Here is a 16481-nt window from a genome sequence, read left to right on the forward strand (position 1 = left end):
AAGATATTGAAGGTGTGTTTCCTTGCCTTGGAGTGGCTTTGCAGTGGACACAGTGTGACATCTGGCCTGCAGCCTGCAGCCTGCCAACACCGTGCATCTCATTGAACTAGACTGTGGCCTGGGGGCTCCAGAGTGTCGTGGACCACTGTGGCATCATAACAACGCAATAACAAATGGTCAATTGTTTAGTTTGAGATAAGATATCATTTTTAACCTCAGATCTTTGTTAAAACAAAGTTAACTGAGCGAAGGAGCAGTTTTGACTGAAACCTCTTTCACTTTGAATCCTCCAAAGATTGATTTTGATAGGAAATTCAGTTTGTACATAACCTCTTGCCTCACAAAATGTTCAGCAGCACACTGTGGAATGTGCGTGCACGTGTGAATGTGTGTGCTGCTGCACGGGGCCACAGGTCAGCTGTGTGTGTGTGTGTGTGTGTGTGCGTGTGCGTGTGTGTGTGTGTGTGTGTGAGGGTTTTCAGCGTGAGTTTGAGTGCAAAAACATTCACAGAAACAGTGTGAGGAAACTAAACATCATTCATCATGAAATAGCCATAAGACATAAAACTGCTTTGTGTCATTTTCAAAGAAATGCATCTTGTAAATTAAATTCTGGTTACATGACAGGGTCTTTCATTATAAAAATGCATGTTTGTTGCTTGCAATGACTGTACTCTGTTGTAATTCATGAGAGCAGATTAACAGTGGGGGAGAGCCACAACCTCAAATATGCTGAGCGAGTAATTACCATGACAGCAGGGAGGAGATAGGGGAGATCTGAGTGACAATCCCTTTCATCAGCTGTTCTAAGTTCAATACCAGCGTCCCCTCCCCTGCGCTCCCCCCTCAGCACAACCCTCACTAATAACCCTCTTCCCCCCTCTGCCTTCCTGCCCTGGCAGGAGGAGGAGTCCTTCCTGTCATTGGCAGCGCCTTTTTAAAGGAAAGGCTGTGAAAACCAGGCTACTGTCCAGGAGATGGCTCAATAAAAACAGCAGCACCAAACACTTAAAAAGGAAGCAGACACAAACACACACACACACCAACACATAGACAAGGGTGTACAAAGGGACACACACACACATTTGCACAAGCTCACTTACAAAAACAGAAATCCTGGACACATACTCAAACCTTAAACACTTTCAGAGGAATAACTGTGAGCCAAAAGAGTATAAAATACATATTTCCTAACTCATGTTCTCTTGATCTTTAGAATGAGGAGAACATCTGGAAAACAACATTAATGTCATATGTTGTTTTTTTTCATGGTCACAAAGTTAGGCTTTGTCTGCAGAGCGGGGTGGGGGGTGCTTTTACGGGATAGGTTGTTAAACCTGGGTTAGTCCTTCCCATTCATGATCACGTATACAATACAGCCCTTCTTTTTTATAGCACCCAATAAACCCAGATCTCTATTTTTGCCTTTTTTAATATTATTAAGATTACCTCCACCCTGAAGAAACACCAACATGGCTCTCCAACACATCTTCTACAGAAACAAATCAGGCAAAGTCGATTATAAATAGCGATTGAACTCCCAGGTTCAATTCCAGCCTTTGGGCCTTTGTTGGATGCAGTCCCTCTCTCTCTCCCCCCTTTTCTAGTCGGCCTTTGCTTTTATACCTCACTTTATGCTTTTATGTTCAAAGTTACTCTTTTGAAAATGTCTTGTCAGCTATTTAAACCACATTCCTGCAACTAAAGCAGACGGTTAGCACACTGTGGGATATTTGACAAATAGTTTTGTAGACATAAAAGATTGTCTCATTATTCAGAGTCATCCCAGGACACAGTGAATGTGGTGGAGACATGGCTGGAAGCTGTGACGCCACAAACAGAGACAAGCTGGAACAGGACTCACTAAACCTCACAAGATGTTGGTTTCAAGCTGGCCTATCAGCAGCCTGGGATTCTCTCTGTTCCTGTAGCTTTAATAAGAGTAACGTATAATTAATAATGTTATTCTGCACTGAGTTAAATTGTTTCAATGGGTTTAAATCAGAGCTTTTCCTCAACCATTTTCCTAAGATACAGTATTTGTCATTCCCAACAGATGAGTGTGTAGGCGTTCAGAATCAAAGGTAAATAACGTCTGTTGCTAACTGTAACCTCATTACAGTGAATAACAAGATTAGAGTAATAATTTGATTACAGTCTTTGCACAATTCACAGTAACTAAATAATCTGACAAGACCTGAAGAAAAATCTTGTTTATGGTCAAAGAGGGATGTGTGGCTGTCGATAGGAAAGAAAGAAAGAAAGAGACTGTGGGTTTTTTCCTGTGTTAATTACCTGAATTTAGTACAAGGCATTTGAAGTGTAGGTTGTAACCTGAAACCTTCCTTTGTGAACACCTAGCCACTGCACTGTTTGTGTATTGAAAATGTGCTTTCATTTACTCATTGTTCACTCTGTGACTTCTCTAGCACACTCTCAGTGTCTAAACTCACACGCATGTGGAAACAGACACTTGCAGTTCCAAATGTATCATTTAAAATGTTGACAATTGACCAGCATCTGATCATTTGGTTATTTTAAGTGAGCTAAACAGTTTGTTCAGTTGCTACGGCAGCACTGAACTTGAATGTCTGGGTACACAGAGGTTGCTTAGGCTTCAGTGTGCTTTCCTTCTCACCATTGTAGAGAAAGTGACAGTGTTAAAAAAAGACAGGACAGAGGCATTAAGAGTACAGGCCTGTATTTCACGACCCACTGACACAGATAACCTTATTTTATCAGGGTGACACTCATACAGGCGGAGGCCAAAGTAATCATCTAAGCCCCTTTTATTCTAAAAACAATCATCTGTAAAATCTACTGTCTTATCTCATACATAGATCATGCTCATACAGTATATTCTGGCTCCATCACTGGCCGTAACAGCATACCATTGTATCACATTTAGCCCCTCTCCTCCTGTGGGATGATATGAGGGTCGAGGAGCATTGTTGAACTAACTTTGAAGAACCCATTTAAGAGAAGAGGGTGCCAGAGAAAAGGGAGATTATCACCGAGGAGTGGAGAGTGTTTTCCCTCAAGGCCTCAAAGCCCCAAGATACAAAGCATCGGGGGGGTATTTTGATCCCAAATCCAACGTCAACCCTCTACTCTTCTTTCAGCCCGCATCTCCTTTAACTGCCCATGCCCCTACACACCACCTAATCTCTTAAGTGACCCTTTGTAATTGTAATTGAATCATTAAAGGCTCTTGGTTACACAACACTAAGCGTGTAAACTGAGCCAAGTTTGAGCAAAGAACACACACATTGGTGCACATTGGAAGAGAAAGATCAAGTTTAGAAAGGGGGGGTAGGGGGGGTCTTCAAAAAGGAAAAAACATGTCACATAGACGACCCCCCCCCCACACACACACACACACAAGAGAGTGACACGGAGAGCGAACAGACTTTGGCATGTCCCGCTCCTTTAATGCCTCCTGACGTTGAAACAAAGGAAGGCAGAGAGGTGCTGAACTGCCTCACATAAAAAAAAAAAACACAGGAAAAGATGACCCCCCCCCTTAAAACCCACACACTCACACAGGGGAGAAAGCTGGTGTCAAAAAGACACAGAGGCCAAAATGCTCACAGGAATTTAGACTCGCAGTGTCCAACAGCGCATGTTCACGGAGAGCAACACTGAGAAGACTCACTTGTATTCACTTTCCAATAAAGGCGGCTGATATAATGTCGACCATTTTTAATAATGAATTGTCTACATGTCGACATTTGCAAATGTATTAACCACAAAGGGTTAGTGAACATCAAACGAAAGGTGGAGGAAGTTTAATTTTACTTTGAATGTTCACAGACCCAAATGGACTCGAAAGGTTAAAGAATATCTTTACAATGAATAAGTCTGAATGAAATCATTGAAATTGTTAAATCTTGGAAGACATGAGTTGCTCTTGCTCAAAGTGTTTGAGCCAAGTGTTTGGTGACTTGGACTTAATCCTAACATGAAGAATTATGCACACATGTAATTAGCATTATTGATAAAAAGGAAATTATTTGATTTAGTTATTCGTCAATTGATCTGTGTAAAATAAATAATGAGCTAACTATGTTGTCTTCAATCATCTGGTTTTGTTCGACCAACACTTTAAATAATATAAACTTTAAATGATTTAAAACAGAGAAGGGCTTTCATGTATCTATTATTGAAAGAGTTGCTATTTATTATTCTGTCAATTGACCAATCAATCAATTGAATTGTCTCAGCTCCAGTTATAAGCGGTGTGTTTTTAAGATCACCAGCCCAGCTTCCTGTTTGAGAGAGATCGGTGGAGGTCAAATCTATTCTGTTTAGTTAAATAAAGATATGAAGTTATGTCAGAGTTGAGTTGTGTTGCCATCCATTAATGTTACTCAGAAACAGAAATGGGCTAAATTCCCCCGAACCCCTGTGGTCGTTTTTTTAGTTCAAGCTGAGAACAGAAACGGCAACCCTTCAGAGCTCAGGAAAGTAAAGCCAACTGGAGCGATCTCATATGTAGAGGAGAAGATTAATGAACATTTGGGGACATTTGTCTGCAGGGCTGACATCTGGCGCAGCTCCTTAGCGAGTTGAAACAGGCCCTGCTGTGGTGTTTGTCATCCTGACTGCTCATCCGTCATCATTAGTGAGCACTGAGGACCTGACAGGGCCTGATGCACCGGTATCTAAATAATTACTGAAGATAAATAGACTCAAGGTGCGCAATGAGGACATCCCGCAGCGGAGAAGATGTTTTGAACATAAAACATGTTGTGTTCAGCTCAGTGACACACGTGAATAGACTTCAGCAAACCAGTTTCTAAAGATAGATTGAGTCAATGTTGGAGCCACAAAGCAAAGTGTAATCAAAGAGTCTGGACAGAGACAATAGCAAAAAGTGTGTTTATTCTTTTCGCTGGAGTGTATCTAATGTATCTTTGCATTGGCTGTGTGACTGAGTGTGTTTGTTTTTATCACACGTGTTAATACCTGATGCAATCTGTGCCTTCAGCTCTTTTGAGAATACGTCCAAATAATGTCTAGCCTTGTGTCAAGTGGTTCACATTTCATCTTTTAACAACCTCCGTTCTTACAGCCATCCCTTCTTCTGATATTGCTTCAAATAACTGTTGCATAGCGTAATAGATTGATCATATGTTGATCCGTCCTTCTTTATATTCATTAGTCTTGTATAATTGGTTTGTAACTAAATGTGATTCCATGAGTTAACGACCAAATCACATCCGTGTGATTTTAAGGCCCATTTGCTTTCAATCTGTCAGAGCTGTTCCTGGTTGGACGTTGCTGTTTTCTGCACACGTCGCAGGGTCAGCTCTCGAATTGTTTGAAAGAGCTGTCAATCATGCAGAGTCATTCATAATGAAAACAAACACGATGATGTATAAATATGCACTCCCCGACTCACTCACTCACTCTCACAAAGCACCCTGAGCGCATAAACAAACAAAAAGCAGGGTGAGAATGGGTACACAGAATCGAAAGGAATCTGACTCTTCCTGTGGAGAGAGCTCTATGATAACAAAACCAGGACCCTGATAAGAACACACACACACACACACACACACACACACACACACACACACACACACACACACACACACACACACACACACACACACACACACACACACACACACACACACACACACACACACACACACACACACACACACACACACACACACACACACACACACACAGCTGCTCTGTACCAGTGTGATGGCCAGCAGGATGGAGTACTCACACTGAATGCTGCCGGTCCCGGCCCAGGCGTAGGGGTCCAGGCCTGAGAAGTACGAGCTGGCCTTGCTGAGCATGCAGGACCCTTGTCCGGACACATCAAAGAGGGGCCGAGCGGCCAGCCCCAGAGCCTCCATGCAGTCAAACATGCTCCTCTCAAATCACAGCACACACAACTATAGCCTTCAGCAGCCGAGCTGAGACAAAGTGAGTGTAGAATCTGAGGCTTCCTGTGAGTGTAACTCTGCCTGCTCCAGGTGTTCCCTCTCTTTCTGTGAGTTGGTCTCTTGTTGCCCCCAGGCAGGACTGCGTGTCCTGTCCCAACCAAGTCCTCTGGAAGCACAGAATCCTCTCTTTCTCACCTCTTTTCTGCTCTACAACCCAAACTGATTCCACCCCCTCTCTTCCAGGATCACTTGCTTGCCTTCCTGCTTTCTCTTGACTGCTTTTAACTGATCTGAGCTCCCCTCTTGCCGGCTCTCTGGGCCTCTCTCACTCCACCACAGACTCAGCCAACTATCCACATGCTCTCTCAGCACAGAGAAAGGAGGTGGGGTCGGGGGAGAAGAAGGGGGAGGGACACAGTGCCTGGTGTGTGTGTACCTGCTTTCTGATTGGTCAGACACCAAGGTTTCTCTCCTTCCCCCTTTCCTCCTTCAAGTTTTCCAACTTGCTCCTCCATATTTCATATTCTGCAAATGAAAACAAACACTCCTCACTTCCCCTCCCTTGACTCGTTCTTCTTTATTTGTCTGCATTAATTCCTCTTTTTGTTTTACCACAGCCGGGAGAATTGCCTCTCTTATAAACAGTACAGCTCTACCACATTTCTGCAAAAACTCCCGCCACACAGGTTTGTTTTGAGCAAGTAGAGAAGGTGCTGAGAGAGAGGCAATTTAGTGAGTGTCATTTTCTAATTTCCTCGTAAATGGATTCTCTGGTGTGGTTTCTGTGCGTACAGAAGGATTACAGCGGTGACAGGGAAACACCTGTTGACACATACTCATTTTGGAAAGTTCCCCCAAATTAAAAGCATGGTATTGTGTTGCACTGCTCAGAGGTGGACAGAGTACTAGGGTAACACTATTTCATTGTTATACACTACTAAAACAAAAGTGGTGAAACACTCGGATACAAGTAAAAGCCCAGCCTTCCTAAATGTACTCAAGCTAAATTACAAAGTAAAAGCATCAGAATTTACTTGAAGTAATAAAAGCGAAAGTACTCATTCTGCACATTGGCCAATTTCCGAATAATATATGTTTACTGTTGGATAACAATCATTATAAATGTGTATATGAATTTAAAGTACCTGCTGCAAAGAAGGAGCTGATTATTTTTACTTTGTTTTTACAAAATCTTTCTTAACCTATAAAATAATAAATTAAACAATTATTGATGATTATATCTTTTACTTATCTGATTTTCTTTAAACTAACTTTAGAATAAAGTAACAGGAAATAGAAATCCTTGCAGTACTTGAGTAAATGTATACTGGACTTCTATTTATCATTCATTTAATGTAAATATAATAAAACAGGACAAAAAAAACCTTGAAAAGCAAACATGAAATCAAACAAAAGAAGAATAATAGAGAATAACTCCTTATTTAGATGTTGTTATTTCCTGTATCTGGTATCACTTTATCAGAATCAGACAATATTTACACAAAATATAAATGTGTATAGAAAACAGAGACAATGTTCAGAGTCAGTTATTCGATTTATGTTTCGTTGAATTTACATGCAGCTGTTTATTCACAAAAACGCCCACTTTAAACTCAAATGAATATTGATTCATATTTACATATATTAATTTTACCTTATGCTTCATATATATGTTGAATTGCATGCTTGTTTGTTGGCACATGTTTGGCAACTCCTGGCACCTACTTGGAATTTGTTCATGTTGTAAAGTCGAATTGATTTTCTGCAATATTAAAAACTTTTTTCCATGAAACATCCTCAAAACAATAATGGGAGGATTTACAGACCCTTAAAATACATTGTAGTTGAACATGGTGTTGAACATGGCTTTGTATTTCTTACAGGGAAAGGACTTTACTCTTACTTTTTAAAAATGTAGTATTTCTGCCAGTTGGGTCTGAGCTTTTAAAGTTTAATTTTAAACCTGAAGTCTGATCTGTTTCAGTCCCCACATCATTTCTACTTTTCCTTCTCAATGGTCATCCTTTACCGTCACTACTGCAATTTCATTTGCCTCGTAAAGCTTCTCTTTCTCTTTCCATTTGTTTTTGGCATATGGGAGTATCTAACTCAATTCCTTCAATTCAGTTCAAAATGGATTCAGTTATCTTCCCTCCCGGAGCTTATTGGATAGTTCAGTCACACAGAAGTGGGACTCTGCTGCAGGCGAACCACACTGACCCGGAGTCTGGATAGTTTGTATACGAGACAGCCTCACCCTCCTCCCTTTCCTTCCCTCGTTCAAGAGGGATGAACTCTAGAAGAAACCCCCACTGGGGCTCTAACACCCTCCTTCAGACACAGACACACACACACACACACACACACACACACACACACACACACACACACACACACACACACACACACACACACACACACACACACACACACACACACACACACACACACACACACACACACACACACACACACTTCCCATATTGTCCTGCCTGTGGCTTCGTGAGCTTCATACCCTTGTGTGTTACAATTCTCTATTCCTTTGTTTTTCTCCTCTTGTTTGTTTGCCTATATTTCTCCGAACCCCCTGAATCCATTTCTTTGTATTGTAATAACAGCCTGCACCCGTTCTGCTGTTTTCTTCCTTCACATTTTGTACTCATCTTGCAAGTTCTTTCTTTTCTTTAGTGGTCAGTAAGTTTGTACCTGTCTTTCAACATGATAACACACACAAACAGACGCTCACACACACTACAATGACACACTGCAGGGAGCAGAGCACAGTATCAGCCTGCAGAGCTCTCTCCACACCTTGAGACAATTACCCTCCCCGCCTCACAGCACCCTGCCCCCTGTTGCTGCTTTGAGGAAAAGTAACACACAAATGCAGTGCAAATGTGAAGAACAAAGAACAAGTTGCCTCACTTTCTTCCACTTAAACTTTCACCATTTCAGTTGGGTAGACTGCAGACTCCTGCGTTCTTCCACACACACTTTATAAGACGAGCGAGTCACATTACAACTATTTACAATCCGGTCTCTCGGCTATTCATCCTGTCGTCATGTCTGACACAAACACACAGAGCTGAACAATGCTCTCTCTCTCTCTCTCTCTCTCTCTCTCTCTCTCTCTCTCTCTCTCTCTCTCTCTCTCTCTATCTCTCTCTCTCTCTCTCTCTCTCTCTCTCTCTCTCTCTCTCTCTCTCTCTCTCTCTCTCTCTCTCTCTCTCCACCAGCTTCTCCGGCTGCAGATATTTGGATAAAGTCTCACTGCGGTCATCAGCAAGCGCACAAATATAGTCACAAATGTGAGGGAAGGAGTGCAAGACTGCTGGTTTGTGATATTCATGAGTGTTGGAATGTGCAGCCTACAGAGTGGCAGTGGAAATGTGTGTGTGTGCGTGCGTGCGTGCGTGTGAGTGTGTGAGTTCGGACGCACGGACAATTATGTGTGTATGTGCTTAAACAGAGTGCCTGTGATGAAAGACACAAAGAAAAACACACAAGCCTAGCTCTGTGCCTTTAGGTTCAAGTTACTAATATCGCACGCACACACACACACACACACACACACACACACACACACACACACACACACACACACACACACACACACACACACACACACACACACACACACACACGCGCGCGCACACACACACACACACACACACACACACACACACACACACACACCATTACAAAGAACAAGATGTGACTAGTACAGAAATTATGAAAGGACATTGTGTTCGTTGTGGAAAAATACACTTATTTTCCTCGTGTTCACTACAGTGAACTTTCTTCCTTTTCATGACCAAACAACTATTCCAATGTAAACTGCATTTTTATCCTAATGTCATGAAAAAAGGAATATATTGTTCAAAAAAACTGGTGGGGAAATATTTACTTGCACTTACATGTATTTATAGTATTACCAGGAAGCACTGTGCATAAGAGCTTTGACCATGAAGAGTTCGCTCTTATTCTAAAGTCCATCCTGACAAACCATTTCGGGCTGTTAGTTGGGATATGACGCATTGTTTTTGGGCTATAGTTGGACGCTGTCGGCTGCTTTTCAGTCTATAGGGTGGTGCAAGAATAAGTCATAAAACCCAGAAATGACTTATAATGTTACCACATCCGGTTGCCTTGTCTCAAAGTCAACGGTGATTTCCCTGTGCAGTTAGATGGTCTGTGGTTAACACAAGCTGTAGAGACTTAAATCAGAGCCCGTGAGTTTGTTGATAGCCTAACATTAGCTTTCTATTTCTGCTGCTTGTATTTATGCTACACAGTGGTGTTATTGTTTGGAGATTATCCTGCCGAACAAAATGAGGTAATTGTCATCAATGTGTGTTTGCCACAGAACTACTTATTTCTGCAATAGACGGAAATCCAATGGAAAAATCCCATTGGCTTTTAGTCAATTAACTCCCTTGTGATGCAAACTTCTGTTTCGACCTACATCACTCTGATTGGCTGTTCAGCTCAACTACATTTTCATGTTCCTGCATCATTCCATTACTCAGATACATTGACAGTGAGAGGACCGTCCTGAATGAATGATGCTAAATGGTGAGTGAGAGCAGTGTCAAAAATGATCAAGGGCTTGTTGATCTACAGCGCTACTTTTTTTCTGGTTTCCGTCTGTGTATGACAAAAACAAAGTCCAGCTGCCAGCTGGAGTTATTTACTCATTTCCATGCACCCAACGTGCGTAGTTGTTGGCTGTTGGCTATAATCTTTGCTTTGTGTCCAAGTCCAACTTTTTGGCCGGCATCGTGAGGCACAGCAACAGTCGGCCTACGTCATCACTAGTTCTTTGATGTCGGTTTTGTGCGTCTGGGCCTTAATTCCCAGTTCCCACTGCTATTAGGAAAAGAGGGCAGGACTTACTGTATGATTGAATACACAGCAGGGAGCTTTTGATGTGGATATCCACTCATTTCAAGTCCAGGGATGTGTGGAGTTTCATCTCATTAGAGAACAAAGTCCAGTCTTCCACTCACACTGATTAGGACCTGGTTTGTATTAATTGGAAAATCCCCTCTTAAACTTCTATAGTAATTTGGTATCATTTTGTTCACTTTGCACTAATGAGAGATACGTAATTTACTGCAGCTTCACTTGATAGTAAATAATGGATTCATTATTTTCATGGTTAGTCTTCCTCCTGTAAAAATAATCAGGACTGGAAACCATTGTTGGCTAAACACCACAACATACAGAGATGTCTACGGAGTTAATAAAGCTATTTCTTGAAATGTAGCTGATAGATAAATGTGTCAGCTCCTTACCCTCATTATGATCAAGGCTCAAGAGTGTTAGTCAATTCAGAGCAGAAACCACAAAGGATCTGAGAATTAGTTTGGTCTCATGCAGTTCCTGAATGCTAGGGTCGTCCTGTTTCCAGATGGTCTCCTTGGATATGTGCAGGTTTTAGTACATGTATCACTTGGCAGGCTGGACTGAAGCTCAGGTGAGGAACTAAAGGTTGGTGTTGTCAAAAGGAGCTTACACAGGGCTTTACTATATTTCCCTTTTTAATACTCAATGGTGAAGGTGAACTCATACAGCGGATCAGATTAGACAAGCATTGCGTTTATTAGTTTTGAAAAACCAGAGGAGACGGTTGTGTGACAACAGTGAAGGTCCTGCCCACCAGGTAGTAATACTACTGCCAAACATTGCTCTTCTTTGGTTGAATAATTCCTGCAATGCCGTGCTCACCTCCCTAACATGTTTGTTGGGCACCCAGGCTAAAATCGCTGGCATCTGCAACATATAGAGTCCATGAATGGTAAGTGAAATCCAGGTTGCCAAGTTTAGATGACTTGTGTCAGTGACTTAGTGTTCACTGTCAGTTAGCAAGCTTGTTTTCCCTCTTCAACAAATCCTATGAAAATGTACAATCCTAGAAACCATCAGGGCATTTGTTATTATTCAAATTATTTCAAGAATTATTATTTGACTTGCATTAACATTTTAGAGCAGGGGTGGGGAACCTTTTTCCTCTCAAGGGCCATTTCAATGTTTTCAACATCCTCCGAGGGCCGTACAAATGATTGACCTCTGCTTAAAAATACTAAAATCACAGCCCATTCATTTGTACGGAAGAGGATTAGGGCCACATAAAACATTTTTTTGTGAGGATTTGAAAAAAATATTATTATTTTTTGTTCTGAGAAAAAAGTCAGAATTCTGACTTTAATCTCAGAATTCTGACTTTTTTCTCAGAAATACCGGTAACTGTAGAACCAGCTTCACTGCGATTTACACATTGCAGTAGGCAACAATGGAGGACGTGAGTGAATTTCTGCGCGCCAGAGGGGTCCAAGAGGAAACCATAATAAGTCATTTTACAACCATCTGCAATGTGTAAATCGCAGTGAAGCTGGTTCTACAGTTACCGGTATTTCTGACTTTTTTCTCCCAAATAAAATGGGTTTTTTTTGTTCTGAGAAAAAAGTCAGAATTCTGAGATTAAAGTCAGAATTCTGACTTTTTTCTCAGAACAAAAAAAAAATGTTTTTTTTCAAATCTTCACAAAAAAATGTTTTATGTGGCCCTAATCCTCTTCCGTACATTTGGCCTTTCTTTCATGCTGTGCAAAGAAAAAGCAACCTCTGAATCCAGATATCTTACCATGACTCGCACATGCATTCACGTGCACGGTTGTGGCATGACCACCAAAACAGAAAGATATGGACACAAGATGTGTGCACATTTTTCCTATTCATGTGGACATGAAGATGTTTGCACTTTGAGAGCAACATTAAGAGATCTATGGAAACATCTCTCAACACCCAGATGAAACAGAACTGTAAGCAGATTTATTTTTCTTTATGGATATTTTACAAATCACTCCCCTTTCAAACTGTATTCTTGTTTATTAATAACAACTTTTTGTTACCGTCATATAGTATTTTATACCTGTTTACTTTATTCTCTTATTTTTGTATAACTATAATGATCATATAAAGATGTGCCTTTACCTCACTGGTTGTAGAAAAAGCTTCTTATATTCGTTAGCATAGTTAGCTAACCAGATGCTAATAACAACAAAGTTATTGACTGTATGACAGATGAGCAGATCGCCACTGGGCTTTCAACTAACGACACAGCCACGCAAAAACTGCGGCATGTGTACAGCTCCTTATCGGTACTGCATTTTTTGGAAGTGCAGGAGCCACGTTCTGGTGCTCTCCGTCAGAACTGCACCCCTGTCAGACGAGACATATACCACGTGATGACTCGTTAGGCTTGTGTTGTGTTCAAGGACCCTGACCTTGGCCAGGAAAAACAGGCACTCACTTGTTTAATTATTTTGCTGTCTAGATTTTTTTAAATGTTTTCTTTTTTGCGTGTGTTTATAAATTACCTTGAGGGTCGTACCAAATTGTCCCGCAGGTTCTCCACACATGTTTTAGACTAGAGGATCAGAGATAAATGTGCTAAACAGAGACATCTCGATATGTAGAAAAGTAGTTGATCAGTAAATGAATACACAGTTTATAAATGTGCACTGTAGATTAAAGTGTTCACTGGTGGTATTTCACTGCAGGGCCTTGTTCACAAGCCTCATTTAAGGACTTTTCTCTTTTCAGAATTACACTTTCAACTGAAGTTTTGATTACTCAACCAATGCTGGTGGTCTAATTACTCAAATGTTTTTATCACAATTCACTATTCCATGGCCAATGAAATAAAGACAACCTGAGAAATAACTGTGACTGAGATATCTACCCGAACGTTTTTAAGGCCTCTTGTTTTTTCACGCGTGCCCATCTGTATTGCCGTCGATCCTGACTGACATAATCGGCCCTTCATATCTTTCTGTCTCTGTCTGTAAATGTGTGAAATACTCCCAGAGGCAACATGCCAAAGATGTATGACATGGTGCGTGCTACACACCTAGTCGTTGGCCCGAGTCTCTAAATAAACAGATATCAGCCGCTCAATGAACACATTATGTGCACACAATGAGACACGCTCACACTGATTGACAGCCGTGTTCAGCAACAGGTGTCAGTGTACAGGAGGAGAGATACTGTGTAAGTGTTTGACGGACACTTCGCAGCCTATATCGATCGGAATAGAGATTAATAAGGATACAAGCTATTCTGCCTAACTTTTGAAATGACTTCAAATACAGCAGTCAAATGTAGAGACTAGATAACTTGGGAATAGTTTAACACAATGATGAGTTTAAGCTTCAGGTACCTGCATGCATTTACTTTGAATGAACAAAAGCTGATCTCTTTGTTATCCTTAGATTGTTTTCTATATTAATGTTGAATATTCCCAGAAAGAGAGTGGAGTGCAAACAAACCAAACACTGCCAACAATGATTGTATGATCAGGTCTAAGAATACACCTTTGTCAATATGTGTCTCTTATACTAATTAATAGTAACTGTATTAACTCTTATGGTTGATTTCAATGAAGTTTTATGACTTCTGTCTGTTGTTTCTTGCATGATCTATTACTAATTGAGGCAAGGTTTTCTTATTTATACTAACTTCGCATTGCTACAACACAAGCATTACAGGGAAGTAAACATGAGTAGTGAAAGGGTTATAATTATCTGAATGCAGATTCATAAAACATTGCACTTCAATCCTGCAATGTTAGAGTAATATAATTATACTGAAGATAAGAGAAAATAATAAAAATAAGGAGATGAGTTGAAGCTTTTTCAGGAAACAAATTAGGGTAATTAAAGGAGAATGTGTCCTCCTCTCTTCAAATCAACTTCATTTTCTAAACACTGACAATGTTGTTGTCTCTCTGGGTCTGTGTGTGTCACTGTGAAGTGCAACAGCGCCCCCTGTGACTCAATGTGCCCTCTATTCAAACACACTGCGTTTGCAAGTTGAAATAAATGCCTGTGTCTCTGTTCAAATGATGATTTTAAAGATTTAGATTCTATGGAAAGAAGCACATTACACCCGGGACCATGTTATACTGCTCTCCTCTCTTCTCCTCTCTTCTCTTCTCCTCGCTGCATGATGTTTGGCCTGATGATAACCTCAATTGACCCTGAAGACTAAACTGTCTCCACTGTTTTCCACAGGGCAGGGCTGTCATGACGCGGACATCCGGCACACTATCTCGTCATGTGCAACAGAGTGGGATCAGGATTTCTTGCTTCCTGATTGAACCATGGAACCATTTGAGCCTCATGATAATATTAAATTATTTTACCACATTTTCTATTCAATCTGAATAAAGCTGAATGGGACACTTTAGTTTTGGGCTGTAGGTCTGAATATGATGGTATTTTTTGAGTTAGAAGCATCTTTGTCCATCTTCTTTTGTGTTGATGGGATTTTGAAAGAATAAATACACCAAATCTTGTTGTGAATGTGTCAGAGCTATACACAACAAGTGTATAAATAATATACAGTAAGTGATGTATAGCCCCCGGTTGTTTGTGTAAGTTGTGTAAAAAATACTGAGTTATTGTTTATTACTCACACAATGCAGCCATCTCTTTGGGAAGGTCTGCCCCAAAGCGTCCGAAGAGGTGGCTGCTGGCCAACAGGTCGTAGGGGGAGTGGCTCCGCATGGAGTTAAAGGTGAACGGGTACATAGTGCGAGGGAAGCCGGTCATGTGACGCATTTGGTGCTCCCTGTTGGTTGCCATCGTGAAAAGTGCTTCTGGTGGTTGTGGTGACTTTTCTCTGACTCTCTTCTCTCTTCTGAGTGGTCTTCGTCAGAGGCCTGCAATGAGTTTCAAATGGGCTGCTGCCATCCAGCCCCTCTCAGCTGTTGTCAGGCTGCAGAGAGGTGAGAGGGATGCTGACCAGGGAGGAGTCACGTGACCAAAACTCAAACAGGAGCCGACTGTAGAAAGGAAGGGAAGAGAAGGAGGAGGGTTAGATACTAGAATTAAAGTCTGGCCTATAGAGAGCACAGCAACTCACCTAAAGTCTAATCAATAACAACAATTCATTAAAAAACACCAGCAGCCAAACCTGAAATCCCTCAAAAGTACATTTCAAACCGGGAATAAAAACCAAGACAACAAAGAGCAAGAAGCGAGAAACACTTCTCTCATGCTTTCTTTCTGTCTTCATAGTCGTGCAATGATTTCAATCAGTAGAACTGAATTATAAAGGGTCTCTCTGTTCCCTCTGCCAGCCTGACTGTAGCCAGCCTGCTCGAGAACAGTCAGCCACAACATGGGTACAATTAACCCTTTCCATCAACAGACACACATGACCTGCTCAGTCTCACTGTAGCCCGCACCATATGTGAGGAGCACAAACCGCTCAGGAGTTTCTGAAGATCACCACGTCTCACCTTCTCCGTCTCTCCGGAGGACTCGTGGTGTCTCTGTGACCCCGTCAGGGAGTTATATGAGGGCAGCTCTCTCCTCTTGTTTCTCTGTGACTCTCTCATCACTGATTTCATGAGAGGGTGGAGCTTCACTCTCTGTGGTGGAGCTGTGGTAAATACAGCCCGGCCAAAGAATGTCTTGTTGTTTTGGGCCTGCTTTGGCATGGGAATTAAACACCCAGGGTGGGTGAGGGAGAACGGAGAGAGTTATGAATTGTGCCCCAGTTTACT

At 41.4% G+C, this 16481-nt stretch overlaps 1 protein-coding gene across 1 annotated transcript in view; it reads right to left on the reverse strand.

Moving 5' to 3' along the window:
* Window positions 1-16481, reverse strand: part of LOC117554881 (retinoic acid receptor gamma-like) — a 37010-nt gene that overhangs the window by 10576 nt on the left and 9953 nt on the right. Inside the window, 1 exon segment of the mRNA XM_034229451.1 lies at window positions 15387-15755. Within this exon segment, the coding sequence (XP_034085342.1) occupies window positions 15387-15555 (169 nt within the window). The 5' untranslated portion in view covers window positions 15556-15755.

The sequence above is a fragment of the Gymnodraco acuticeps genome, unplaced genomic scaffold (assembly GCF_902827175.1).
Source record: "Gymnodraco acuticeps unplaced genomic scaffold, fGymAcu1.1, whole genome shotgun sequence".
In the NCBI taxonomy this organism is placed as follows: Eukaryota; Metazoa; Chordata; class Actinopteri; order Perciformes; family Bathydraconidae; genus Gymnodraco; species Gymnodraco acuticeps.